We start from the raw sequence: 13597 nt of genomic DNA, 5'->3' as shown, positions 1-13597 counted from the left end.
AGCAGAACAGATGGGCAAGCAGACAGACAGAGAGAGAGGAAGGAAGAGAGAAAAGAGAGGAGACAAACAGAAACAGTTGACAGACAGCGCAACAGACGGACAGACAGACTGAGCAAGAGACGGGCAGAGAGGCAGACGGGCAGAGCGGCAGGCAGTACCTCTGAGGGGCGCTGGGGGGGAGCGCGGGGTGGTGAAGGTGTAAACGGGGGAGAAAGGTCCGTCTCCCGCCTCGTTGAAGGCCTGGACGCGGAAGGAGTACGAGGTCGACTCGCTGAGCCGCTGCACTTTGTGGGTGTGGCACGGTCCCTTGTACAGGGAGAGGAACCTGGAAAAGGAAACATGAAATAGAAATAAGACTCCTACACATTAAAGACTTTGGGGGAAACAGCTTCTTCTTTTGTATTCACTGCAGCTGATCTCATTCAGACTGAGACAGAGGAAAAAAAAAGACAAATGCAATGTCCCTTTTGTGATTTAATACATATATGAATATTATAATTTTATCAAAAGCGATCTATTATAATTATAATGTAATAAAACAACTAATGACTACAATACAATTCAAGGCCTTGAGACTTTTACTGAACCGGTGCAGCTCGTCTCCTCCATGAAGGATATCAAAAGTACTCGACAAAAGACAATGAAAAGAAAAACACAGACCCGCAAGAGGTGGAGCAAGGGGGCAACCGGAACCACGCTCGGCAACCACGGTTGCCCTTTAGTACCATGTAGCAGCTCATTACGGGGTGGAACAGTTTCTAGAGATTCACTTGGGTTGACTTTGATTAGGCTTGGGCCAATATTCGATAACATCTAATATGGCGACATTTGCCACCATATGTGATGGGCGCGTCGGAACAGTGTGTTTTGATTTTTGACGTAGGTTCTTTTATTTATCTTTTATCTCCTTATGGAACAGTATGAACATAGAGCGTGCGTAACGGGGACACTTTCTGGGTGACTCCCTCTCCGTGCGTTATGTGCGGAAAATAATCGCAAGTTATTTTCAAGTCGTGCCCGGTTCCTCCAAATAAAACAACTATAAACAGCGGGGGGACGGGGCACTGAGGGGCAATAGTGCAATTCTCCTTTAATATAAATAAATACCCCAAAAATATTCTACTTGCTTTCAGTTTTGGGTAATGACGCTACGACATATTGAAGCCTCACTGTCCTCAGACTTCTATGATGCTGCAGATTCTCCTTCTCACCTCAGTTCATTTCACTCAAACTCTATTTCGTAAAACGCGTGAAGAACACACAGTGTCCGTGCGTCTACCTGCCGCTGCGGTCCTCCATCTGCAGGTGGAACTGGGGGGCGTCGGCGGCGCTGGCCTTGGGGGGGCCGTCGCCCCACTTCAGCCTGAGCGTCTGGTGGCTGAAGGCCGTGCACTCCAGCCGCGGCGGCAGCGGCGGCAGCGGCTTGGTCTTCATCTTGAAGGTGTGGCTGAAGGGCCCGGTGCCGAGGCTGTTCAGGGCCTGGATCCGAATCCTGGAGGAGGAGCCAGGTTAAGGTAAGATACGAGCTCATTCATCTCCGGGGGGGAAATTCGGCAAACTCCCGTTAACCTGTTAAGCCCTGCGGGTCCACGGGGCGTGGTCCGCGTTTGACAGGCTCTCGCAAGCTGAGTTTAAGCTTCTGGTATTAGAGGAAACTCGACTTAGCTGTAAACCGTGTCGTGCTAGTTGCTGAGAAGCGGGCGTAAAAGTTCCAAAGTCGGCCATCTCTTTTGACCCAGGTAAATGGGCATGACTATTTTCAAAACGGGTCCTTGACCTCTGACATCACGATATCTGAATGAAACTGGGCTCTTTGGATCCGTCTCACCTTTCCAGCCATGGCTGACATGCGTCGGCTACATAGGGTATGTTGGCTTTAGGGTCCTAAAAACACCGTTTTCTGCATGCTGTGAAAAGATGTTATTTTCACCTTTTTTTTGTCTTTTCTGTTTCTGTGATGAAATACGACCTCATAGTTACAATTTCAGTGTAATGACAGCATTTTAAACATGACCTTACAGTATAAAATGACCTAGCATCTAGACCATTCAGAAAATGTATGGGATGTCCAGGTACACCGAAGTGGGTTTTCCGAGCCATTTTCCAAAAATAGTGTCATCGCTAGTGTCACCCAATCGCCAAAATCGCGTCAAAAACGGACCACGCCCTGTGGACCCGCCGGTGTCTCTCCAGTTTTCAAAAGTTATTGATACTTCATCACTGCATTAGGTTCTTTCAAGGTCCTGAGGTCTCCAGGTGCTCTTTTGGGGGGAATTTTTACCCTTTACCCGGCCCATACTGTTGCCTCAGAGCAAGAAGGTCCTGGGTTTGAGTCCCGGGTGTTTCCTTTTTTGAGTTTCCATGTTCTCCCCGTGTTTGTGTTTTGTTTCCTCCGGCTGCTCCGGTTTCCTCCCACCGTCAAAACACATGTTAGGGGTTATTACTCCTGTAGGTGCCCATGAGCAAGGCACCGGCAAAGGGGCTGGAGTGCGTCCCCGGGCGCTGCACTGCAGCTGCCCACTGTTCCTAGGTGTAGGATGGGTCAAATGAAGACGACAAACTTCGTTGTATCCTACTAAGGAAATAAAGAGATTTTCTGTTTTATCATCCCACAACTTGGTGGAAGCAACTCATCGCACATAATTGAGCATGGAAACGACAATCTATACGAAGTATAATGTTCAAAGCCCCTTTACACTCAAAATATTAATAATTTTTTTCACGCGCAATTAAAAACGTTTATTACCTTTTAATCGATAGAAAAGATTGACATACAGTGTCAAGCTGCGTCTACAATGATTCTTTCTGATGGTGTGATTGTATGTGGTACCAGCTGCTGTTACATTTGAAGAAGAGAACATACAGTAAACTCCACAGTCCGCTCAAAATGGATTCATGACAGTTTTGGATCGGGACCTACCAGGTGGAGATGTAATAATGGCGGCAGCTTAATATTTGGCTCAAGTCGATAAAGAGCCTCTGATGAACGACAAAAGTACAAGAGCGATGCGAGAGGAACTGCGCGTGTGTTTACTGTGCAGATCAGGCCGTAGCATGGACCTCAGAGCTGCTTTAACAGCTGCTTCCCAGTTTAGAAAATAAACATCAAACTAAATCAACAACACTGAGCGGTCAACTCATTCAAATGTCTCCTGCTCGTAACCTTTAGCTCAGAGCGCAAAGAGTTAATCCGTTCAGAACGGAGCTCGCTGCGAATGTTCTGGCTCCGTGCAAATTGAAACGGCTCTGATCTCACGTTGAACTTCAACACTCTCGGTCAAGGAGAGAAGAGGCCGAGCAGAGAAATACGTCTCCTGTCCCCCCCTCGCTGCTCAGTGCAGACAGGACGGTTTTAAACCAGTGTCATCTGCCTCAGGAACATCATTTAAACTTGTAATTACTCTAAATGATTTAACTAAATGGATGGTGCAGGTGCAAGACTGGTTACTGCACTACTTATTTTGTGAAGTGATGTGACTTCAACGAGCTTTGATGCAGGGAGCTGTGCGTTGGTGTGATCCACTATGACCCAGCGTGTGATTGTCTTTTGTTGTTTTGGATTTCTTGCTTGAAACATGTCTTTATTATCATCATTACAAAGATATATTTTTAATCACAGCTGCAAGGACTACTATTTGTGTGTGAGCGAGAGGGCAAAAGACAAAGGGAAAGCTGAAACTACCTTATGCTTGACTTTTGTGTCACGTGTCGACATCTGATAGCAATAGACAAGAGTTTGAGAAGCACTCCTTTGGAGCGATATAAGATAGGGTGACAACATGAGCTCGCCGCTGAGCGCCGCTCGAACAGGCAGCACCCACCTGTAGCTGGTGTCGGGCTGCAGGTTCTGGATGATGTGCCTGGTGACGGGGCCCACGCAGAGGGGCTGGCGCTCGCCCAGGTCGATCAGGTAGGAGGTGATGTCGGAGCCGTGGTCGCAGGGCGGCTCCCAGCTCAGCCCCAGGCAGGTGGAGGGCGAGTAGAGGGCCGGCCGCGGGGGTGCGTCCTCGTCCTCCTCGTCCTCCTCTTCCTCCTCCGCCTCGTACGCTCGCAGCTCCGACTCCTTGAGCGCGTGCACGTTAGTGACGGCGGCGGGCACCGAGCACGGCGTCTGGCACAGCACCGCCTCGCTGAAGGGCCCCACGCCGGCCACGTTCACAGCCTGCGCAAAAAAAATAAAAAAATAAAAAGATTTGTATAGCACCTTTAAATATGTACATCAAAGTGGTTTGCATTGATAGAGGGTAATCAAGTTGTAAAAATAAAATGCAAACAAGCTAAATGCATGTCATAAAAATGTAAATATTATACTCAATTTCAACTAATCTATTTGGACCATGTAGCATCTTAATCATTCCTCAGCAAATCATTTCAATCGCTATTCTCTTGAATTATTGGCCTTGAAATATTAGTATTTAACTACTCCAAGAAATTCTTAAATAATTCTCCAAATAATCCTCAATCACAGGAGTTTAGGGCCAGAGAAAAACACAGAAAGGTACTCTGAGACGCGCGCAGAGGCCGTGCACTGACTGCTCCTCACCACAGGGGGGAGCTGTAATTAAGCAAAAGCAACGTCCAGTTTCCCCCTTTTGTCCAGAGTCCTTTCAGAGTCCTGATTCGCGGTTTCACCAAGCAGCAGATTCAAAATGGCTTCTAATTAAACAAACATGATACCCGAACATGTTATCATGTTTGTTTTGTGAGACGGGTGAGTGAGTTTAATCCCTTTCTTTCTTCTCACCATCATTCAATTAAACGACAAGCTCTGTATGACGTACTACAACGTGCCATGTACACAGTGACATGACACCGCAGAGAATATTTGACTGAAATCAGTTTTCCCCGCTGTGCTCACCTGCACCCTGCAGAAGTAGCTGGTGGCGGGGAGCAGCCCCTTTATCTCCTGGTTGAGGGCCGAGCCGCTGTAACACAGCTGCATGCTGCCCTCGGCCGCACCCCACTCCAGCCGGAACTCAGACACTGGGGCCCCGTTACACGCAGGGGCCTACGGACAAAAACAAAAAACACAAGCTCTTTAAGAACACATTTTTTATAGGACTTCTAGAGTATAAGCCTGCTTTAATGTAATTTAATTACAAAAATAATTAATTTGCTTCCCCCCCCCCCCCAACTATTTGTGTATAGTTGGCAAATTTTATAAAATATTTACCTTCTTATTCTATTTAATTATTTCTTAGACTGTTAAGCTTTTTATAACGCTACTCGTCTGTAGACACGCAGCAATAATCACCACCACGAAATTCCTAGTACATGTAAATGCACCTGGCGAAAAGTAAAGTCATTCTGATTGTTATTATTAAGATGGCGGTTAGTATTACTATAATGCAATTATTACCATTACTATCAGTACTATAATTCTACTTCAGACTATCAAGAGCTATTTATATACAATACATATATACAGAAACATTATATCAGCATATCTACAAGAACTATCACCGCATATCAATGCTACACTGGATTTACATATTATTTCTACTTTAACACAGTTCCGCTCTCTGTTAACTTCTGTATTTTGTTTCATATAAATTTTCTTGCGTCCAATGTAAACTTGTAAAATTGTAACTCGTGCTGCGTTTCAGAGAACTCGGAAACATGTTATATGTACCCAACACGACTCAACTGGACCCTGTGTATTGCTGCCTGCAGCAATGCACGTTATTATAGGACAGTGACAGGTCAGTGTGCATGTGTTTTTGGGGCCTCACCTCCCAGCTGACCACAACGCAGCTGGGGGATCTGCACGTGGTGCACGGGGGCTTGCAGGGCTCCGGGGCTCCGGGCCCCGTGGTCACCTCGAAGCGCTCCGTCAGGGGCCCAAACTGGAGGCACAAAGAGCGCTTGTTAATACACAACAGGAAACATCACCCTGTTATTTCAACCGGATGAGGGAAGCAATGATTTTGTAAGGATCACAATAGGATTCAAATAGATTGACATTTTATGCAAAACCACAAATACCGCAACAGTGTAACCGGGCGTCTCTGTGGCGTAAGTTACTGCAGCAAAATGACTCAGTGATTCACAGCGTAGCCGTCTCGTAAAAAGGCTAATTCAAGATTCAAGATTTTTATTTGTCACATACATATACATACTTCCATACATATATGCAGTGAAATGTAATGCAACGCACCCGGTGATAGCACACAAGAAGTCCTAGGAAAAAGTACAAAAATAAAATAAAATAAAAAGTAGAAAATTCCTTTCTAATAGACCGACTAACTGACTCCTAAAACGTAATACAGTAAGTGGAATACTTATAGAATAAGATAAAAAATATATAGAATAAAATACAATAAAAAATAAATTGAAATAAAATGGAATAGATAGAAGGAATATGCCTATGTATATACAGATATGTGCATTTAAAGTGGCATGTGAATTAAAGTGGCATGTGAATGTGAATAGTGTGAGGTAGTGTTTGGGATAATACAGCACAGTATACAACAGTACGGCGCAGCAATACGGCATCACGAACAACCCTGAACAGTGATACAGTATGCGGTACAGTATGCTACATACAGTACAGTAGGTAGTGGAGCCTAGTGCATGGCTCAGTTAGGACCCCTGGTGAGGTCAGCATTGACAGTTCTGATGGCTTGAGGGAAGAAACTCCGTCTCAGTCTCTCTGTTCTCGCTGCGTGACTGCGGAGGCGCTTGCCTGACCGCAGCAGCTGAAACAGTCCGTTGTTGGGGTGATGAGGATCCTTCATGATCCTACGAACTCTGCTACTACACCTCCTGGTGTATAACTCCTGCAAGGGGGGGAGGATAGTTCCAGTGGTACGTTCAGCTGAACGCACCACCCTCTGCAGGGCCCTGTCCTGGGCAGTACAGTTCCCAAACCAGGCAGTGATGTTGCCTGTCAGGATGCTCTCCACTGCTCCAGAGTAGAAGGACTTGAGGATCCTCACCGAGACCCGGAATTTCCTCAGCTGCCTGAGGTGGTAGAGACGCTGCCTCGCCTTTCTCACCAGAGCGTCTGTGTGAACAGTCCATGTTAAGTCCTCTGTGATGTGGACTCCCAGATATCTGAAGCTGCTCACCCTATCGACAGAAGTCCCATTAATCCACAACGGCGCGTGCGTCCTCGATTGTGATCCACGCCTAAAGTCCACAATCAGCTCCTTGGTTTTGCTGACGTTCAGGTGGAGGCTGTTGTCCTGGCACCAGAGTGACAGGTCAGCCACCTCCTCGCGGTAGGCCTTCTCATCACAGTCGGTGATCAGGCCCACGACCACGGTGTCGTCAGCAAACTTGATGATGGTGTTGGAGCTGGACCTGGCCACACAGTCATGTGTGTACAGGGAGTACAGTAGGGGGCTGAGGACGCAGCCCTGGGGGGATCCTGTATTCAGGGTGAGGGAGCTTGACATGTACTTCCCCACCTTGACCACCTGGGGGCGGCCTGTGAGGAAGTCCAGGATCCAGGTGCACAGCGGAGCATTCAATCCTAGCTCCAACAACTTGACAGCCAGTCTGGTGGGGACGATGGTGTTGAAAGCTGAACTATAATCAATGAACAGCATTCTCACATAGGCCCCCTTCTGGCCATCCAGGTGCGTGAGCGTGGTGTGCAGTACCTGGGAGACCGCGTCATCCGTGGATCTGTTCTGCCGGTACGCGAACTGCAACGGGTCCAAGGTGCGGGGGAGGGAGGCGCAGATGTAATCCTTAATCAGCCTCTCGAAACACTTCATGACCACCGAGGTGAGGGCCACCGGACGGTAGTCATTCAGGCAGGCAGGAGAGGCGATCTTCGGGACAGGAACGACGGTGGACCTCTTGAAGCAGGATGGGACCACTGATTCAGCCAGGGAGATGTTGAATATTGTGGTGAACACCGGAGCTAGCTGGTTAGCACAGGTCTTCAGTACTCGCCCAGATATGCCATCTGGACCCGCAGCTTTCCTGGTGTTCACCCGCATCAAAGCCCTCCTGACCTCGTGCACGGACACTGAGAGTGCGCGCTCGTCCCCAGCGGTGTAACTCCAATTAGCCGGCGAGCTAGCGGTGCTGCTGCCAGACTCGAACCGCGCATAAAAGGAGTTCAGTTGGTTGGCCAGGGAGGCGTCCACACTCGTGGCTGGGGAGGAGCTGCTCTTGTAGTTTGTTATTGTTCGCAGCCCCTCCCACAAGCGTCTTGTGTCCCCCCGCTCCATCTGCAGCTCCACGGTGTCTCTGTACGTCCGTTTGGCGTCCTTCACTGCCCTCTGCAGATTGTACGACGCCGCTTTGTAGTTGTCCATGTTACCAGATACAAGTCCGTCGTTGTAAGCGGCCGTGCGCGCATTCAGAGCGCAGCGGATGGATTTATCAACCCATGGTTTCTGGTTTGGAAATATCCGAACTTTCACCGTGGGAACGATTTCATCCGCGAGCGTAGCCACAAAACTCACTACAACCTCCGTAAACTCGCTGACGTCACTTGAGCTCGCTTGGAACACGTCCCAGTCTACGTCAGTCAGAGCGTCCTGAAGCGCAGCCTCTGATTGGTCCGTCCACCGCTTCACTTCCCTCGTCATCACCAGATCCCGCGCGATCAGAGGCCTGTAAACAGGAAGCAGCGAGATTGCGGCGTGATCTGATTTCCCGAAAGCAGGAAGCGACACGGGCTTGTATCCGTTCTTGTAAGGAGTGTAACAATGGTCCAGAGTTCTGTCTCCCCTGGTGGCACACGTGATATGTTGGTGGAAATTCGGCAGAACTTTTTTAAGGTTGGCCCTGTTAAAGTCCCCAGTCACCACCACAGCCGCGTCGGGATGTCTGTTCTGAAATCCGCACAACACATCGTGCAGAACCGACAGGGCTGCGTCGGTGTCCGCTTGCGGTGGGATATAAACGGCTGTAATGATGACCGTGCTGAATTCCCGGGGGAGATAAAATGGACGGCATAGAATGGCAGCTGTTCCAGGTTCGGCGAGCAGGAGTGGGAGAGGAATTTGGTGTTGTTGGCGTTACACCAGCGGTTGTTTACCATTAGGCAGACGCCTCCACCTTTGGATTTCCCCGACTCTCCCGTTCTGTCGCCGCGGAACACGGAGAAGGCCTCGGCTGGACGTATGGCTTCATCCGGCACCAGTGGGTTCAGCCATGTTTCCGTCAGGCAGAGGACGCAACAGTTCCTCGTGTCACGCTGGAATTGAATCCTCGCTCGAAGTTCATCCATCTTGTTCTCCAGGGACTGGACGTTCGCAAGAAGGATGCTTGGCAGAGGTGGACGGTAAGGTTGCGTCCTCATTCTGACCCGAATGCCGCCTCGTTTACCTCGGTGCTTCCTCCGTGGGCCGGCTCGTGGAACAGCGACTCCATTTTTGTTGTTGTTGCGAGTGTTCCCGCGTAGGATTTCCGCCGGCCACTCTGCTCCCACGGATAAAAAGTCCCAAAGTTGTTCGTTTAGGGAAATTTTTATATCCATGAGTGCATCGCGGCCGTATGAGTTAATTGTTGATGTTTTTCTGGCGAACATTGTGATAAATGTAGCTCGCACCACATGCGAGCTACTACAGCTAACTATATACAGTAGACAAATTCATCTCATTAGGATATACCACTTGAAACGCACCACCCCGTAAAGTGACAGAACATGTTTACCAAATATAGATGCACTAATTGCAATCTTCACCGATTCCATTTTAGATTTTTTTTTCCATTTTTTTTTTTTAAGTCTGTCCTGCCAATTCTGATTTTGATTAAATTGTATGTTCATAATCAAACTGACTATTAAACACCTTTTACAATGTCACATTTTGAGTTTGTGTCCGTGATCAGAGAATCAAATTTTATTATCATTTAGTCTCATCGGTATTCTGTTTGTCGATGACTACATCATGTGACCTACGCTCACGTGACAGGACAGTTGCACATACAGACTACCGCTTCAATTTTCACTAACCACAATAGTGAGATTGCTGATTTTTACACTGTGTTTATTATTGTTCATTATTCACCATGGAGCAATAATAGAACATGGAACGGTCACTGAGTTCCAATAAAACAGAATATGGGACCTGTCACCAAGTTTCAGTATAATTCAACCTGTAACTCACTGAGTTGTAGTAGAACACAACATGGAAATGTCCAGTTCAAATTTAAAATTAAAGTCTTTCACAATTAAGTGCCAATATACCTTCCTATTATATTTATATGGTACTTGCAATTGTAAAATAAATTGTAATCATCGAAAAAATAAATAAAAAACAAATAAATAAATAACACTTCTCACTCTGGATCACTGGAAATTCTCCTTCGCTCACCGTGCGTTAAACCAACAGAGCCAAAAAAAAAAGAGTCAGTCAAAAGAGGATTAGAATATTATTTCCTCTCAAATTCTCTTTCTGATTCTACCTAGTGCAGCCTTTTAGAGTTTGCCAGTAAACATTTCACTGTACTTTGTACTGGTCTGAGCATGTGACGGATAAAACTATGAGCTTCATCAACCCACAACACGGCCGACGAATCAATTCCTTGTTTTTTTTTTTTTGTTTTGTTTTTTTTAACAGTTTCTCCATCTCACCCCGGCTTTGTTTGCCGCTTTAAGTCGGAAGCTGTAGGTCTTCCCAGGCAGCAGGTTTCCCACGGTGCAGTCCAGGTCGGGGCCCTGGTAAACCTCCCTGCTCTCCTCCGACTGCGGCCCGCACGCCTCCAAGCTGAAGCAGGACACCGGGCTGCCACCGTCCAGCTGGGGGGCAGCTGCAGGGGCCGCGTAGCACACGGGCGTGAGTCAGGACTTGGGTGGTAAAGTTGTGACACTAAGCAGTTTAGCAGAGTACCGATCGGATCCCCTACTTATCAATGAACAAGCTAGACTAGGACGGTCATTTTGGAGTAAGAATGACAGGGTGACTGACACACCCCTTTCGTTCACAAAAAAACAACAAACATTTCAGATGCTAAAAAATAAAGAGTTTATGTTATGGCTCCAAGTTGGACTGTGTTATAGATTGATGCAATATCGTTATCGTAACATGAGACTAAATATAATTTGGTATATGGTTAAATGGAGTTTTACAGAAAAGTAATACAGTTTTCTGAACTTCGTTGACTGTTCTAACCAACACCTGTGTGGCCACAGTGTCCACATCACTGATGATTGGGTTTCAAATATTCCTGTGTAAATCTCTTATGAAAGAACCAATATGCGGTAGCAAAATGTTGTTAATTTATCGATATAGAAGTATTAAAAAAATGTGTCAATATCTCCCAGCCACTGCTCCTGGTCTTGGGAGTTTTGTAATGGGTTCATTTCCGATGCAAATAGCTGAATTTAACTTTGGTATCAGAGCGATTTCTGAGAGAAGGACGACAGAGAACATAACAATATCAAAACAAACACACACACTCGCAACCACAAGCGTCCAGGGTCCAACACAAACAAAGGCTTTGAGAGGAGCCGTGCCACAGCCCACGCAGAGTCATGACTCACCCCAGCGCAGCTGAACCTCCCTGGCTTTGGGTTTGCCCACCAACCGAGGGGGCTGGCAGGGCCCGGGGGGCACTGCGGGAGTCTGGACCTGCAGGGTCTCCGACAGCTAGCCAGGGGGAGACCAGACACAAATTAGGACTAAACACAGTTACACACTCCCAGAGTTATGTAGGAATTTGTTTTTGACCTGCTGTTATGAACTGCAATATTGTGCAATATTCTGTAACCATCAAAGACATTGTGTTAAAGAGGATTAAAGCTGCCTATTCAGTAAAAAAAAAACAAATACAACTAAACAAACAAAAGCGCCTGAAGGAGAGCTCAGTCACTCTCTGCCGTTAGCGCAGCTACAGACACGGCACACATTCTCCGCTGCCCTCCGCTGTTTTGCCAAGTAATTAACCCCCTCATCGCCACATCACATTTTCCCCTCCTTTCCAGTAATTCTTCAAGGGTTCACACGAGGACATTACATGTATTCATTCATATATTACTTACCACCACTTTCCTCCCATTACGGTTTCATATATTGAAACCGCAGCAACTGATTCCCGCGTTCTAAGTAGCACCGGGACGGGCATGCATGCGCGGCGTGCCAATGGTCAGGTGATCCGGAAGATGCATTTTTATGTTTATTGTTTAGGTCATGGTCCTAAGTGTGTTTTTATAATTTCTTTAAATGATTATTATGAGTATAAATTATGGTAATTATTCTACCAGATTCAGCCATAGCTTGAGGCTCTGCTGAAGAGACATAAGTAATGTTAATTGAGCCTGTGGGAGGGGCTTAGGGAGTATAAAAGGACCGCCATGGAGGCAGGTCCGCAGTGTTTCTTGGGTTACAGAGAAGGGAGACCGCATTTGCCACATTACATTACGTTCTATGCACCCCCGCGCGCGCACAATATCATCAGTCCCGGCCCTATTGTGACATGAATCTAGACATCATCTGGGATTTTTGTCATCATAATATTGTGATACAGTTAAATGTATTTAAGGATCCTTACAGCACAGTAATGAGGTTTCCTGAACTTCTCAACTGTTCTAATCAATGTCATAGTATCAACATTATTAATGATACTTTCTAATATTTATTATGCGTAAATATCTTATAGAAGCTCCAGTGGTAGTCCCTAAAATATTGTCAAATTATCGATACCAACAATATAGTGATATTGTTGTACAGATTTGTCTGAAGCCGCTTTCATACACAGATCCTACAATACTGCCGTAGGGAAGACGGCAAAGAAGAAGTGCTTTTTTTACACTGACCCAAACAAAGGCGGCATAATGCTGGCCCCGTGTGTGATTTTAGATAGTATGCCGGCTTTCCAGACTAAGAGGCGTGATCATGGGGCGTGACGTGTAACATACGCATTGGGCAGCAGACATCAATGATCTGGCGTGATCAACAGCTGATCACCTGGTTTCCACCGGCAATACAAGTAGAAGCCCCTATTTTTTTACCGATATTAATTATTCATATTTAATGATATTATTATATAAGTAATAACCTGGAGCCGCAACTTAATCACCGGACCATCACCGCCACCACCTCCAAATCCTCCACCTGCTTCCAACATGCTCACCCGTGGTTGTTCTGCATATTCTTCATTTGCCCTAAGCTGTCTCCTTCCCCACAACAACTAACACCACTCCAACCATTAAACAGCAGGGGAACAAATTGGGAGTTGACGAGACACTCCACAATTTCAGAGAAATATGCTCCATTCCTTGTTGTCAATTGCCAGACTCTCAACCAGTGTGACAAAAAGCCAAACATGTGAGCGTTATGTCACGTTGCGCTGTACCAAAAAAAGGAGCTAGCCACCATGAGTCACCTCCTTTTACAAGCACCATCATGAATAAATGCATGCACTAATAGACGATGAGGAAATTAATGAAGAATGTCCGTGAACTGCACTGATTACGAAAAACATCTCCCGACACATGCAGAGAAGGTTAATCAATTAGAGGCCTTTGTCCTTGTACTTACATACGAAGGAAGCGCCGACTAATCCGCCCCAACATAAAAAACACGAGCGGATGGCAAATTATCATTTAGGTGCTCCAAAAAGAGACAGGTAGAGAATTATTCACGGCAAATTTAATCACAGCAGCAGATGAGATTCAAGATCGCCTTCACAG

The 13597-nt window shown here is 46.6% G+C and overlaps 1 protein-coding gene across 3 annotated transcripts in view; it reads right to left on the bottom strand.

Annotated features, from left to right (window-relative positions):
* Positions 1 to 13597, bottom strand: part of fndc3a (fibronectin type III domain containing 3A) — a 68246-nt gene that overhangs the window by 3325 nt on the left and 51324 nt on the right. For all 3 annotated transcript variants that reach the window (XM_080006407.1, XM_080006408.1, XM_080006409.1), the window contains 7 exons: positions 11450 to 11555; positions 10541 to 10716; positions 5733 to 5846; positions 4859 to 5008; positions 3822 to 4162; positions 1280 to 1492; positions 159 to 325 (listed from right to left, as the gene is read on the bottom strand). In XM_080006407.1, the coding sequence (XP_079862533.1) occupies positions 159 to 325; positions 1280 to 1492; positions 3822 to 4162; positions 4859 to 5008; positions 5733 to 5846; positions 10541 to 10716; positions 11450 to 11555 (1267 nt within the window). The remainder of the gene's footprint in view (positions 1 to 158; positions 326 to 1279; positions 1493 to 3821; positions 4163 to 4858; positions 5009 to 5732; positions 5847 to 10540; positions 10717 to 11449; positions 11556 to 13597) is intronic.

This window comes from Zeus faber (genome assembly GCF_960531495.2).
Source record: "Zeus faber genome assembly, chromosome: 9".
NCBI classification, from domain to species: Eukaryota; Metazoa; Chordata; class Actinopteri; order Zeiformes; family Zeidae; genus Zeus; species Zeus faber.
The sequence above is the reverse complement of the archived record's forward strand: the minus strand, read 5'-3'. Positions and strand labels throughout refer to the sequence as shown.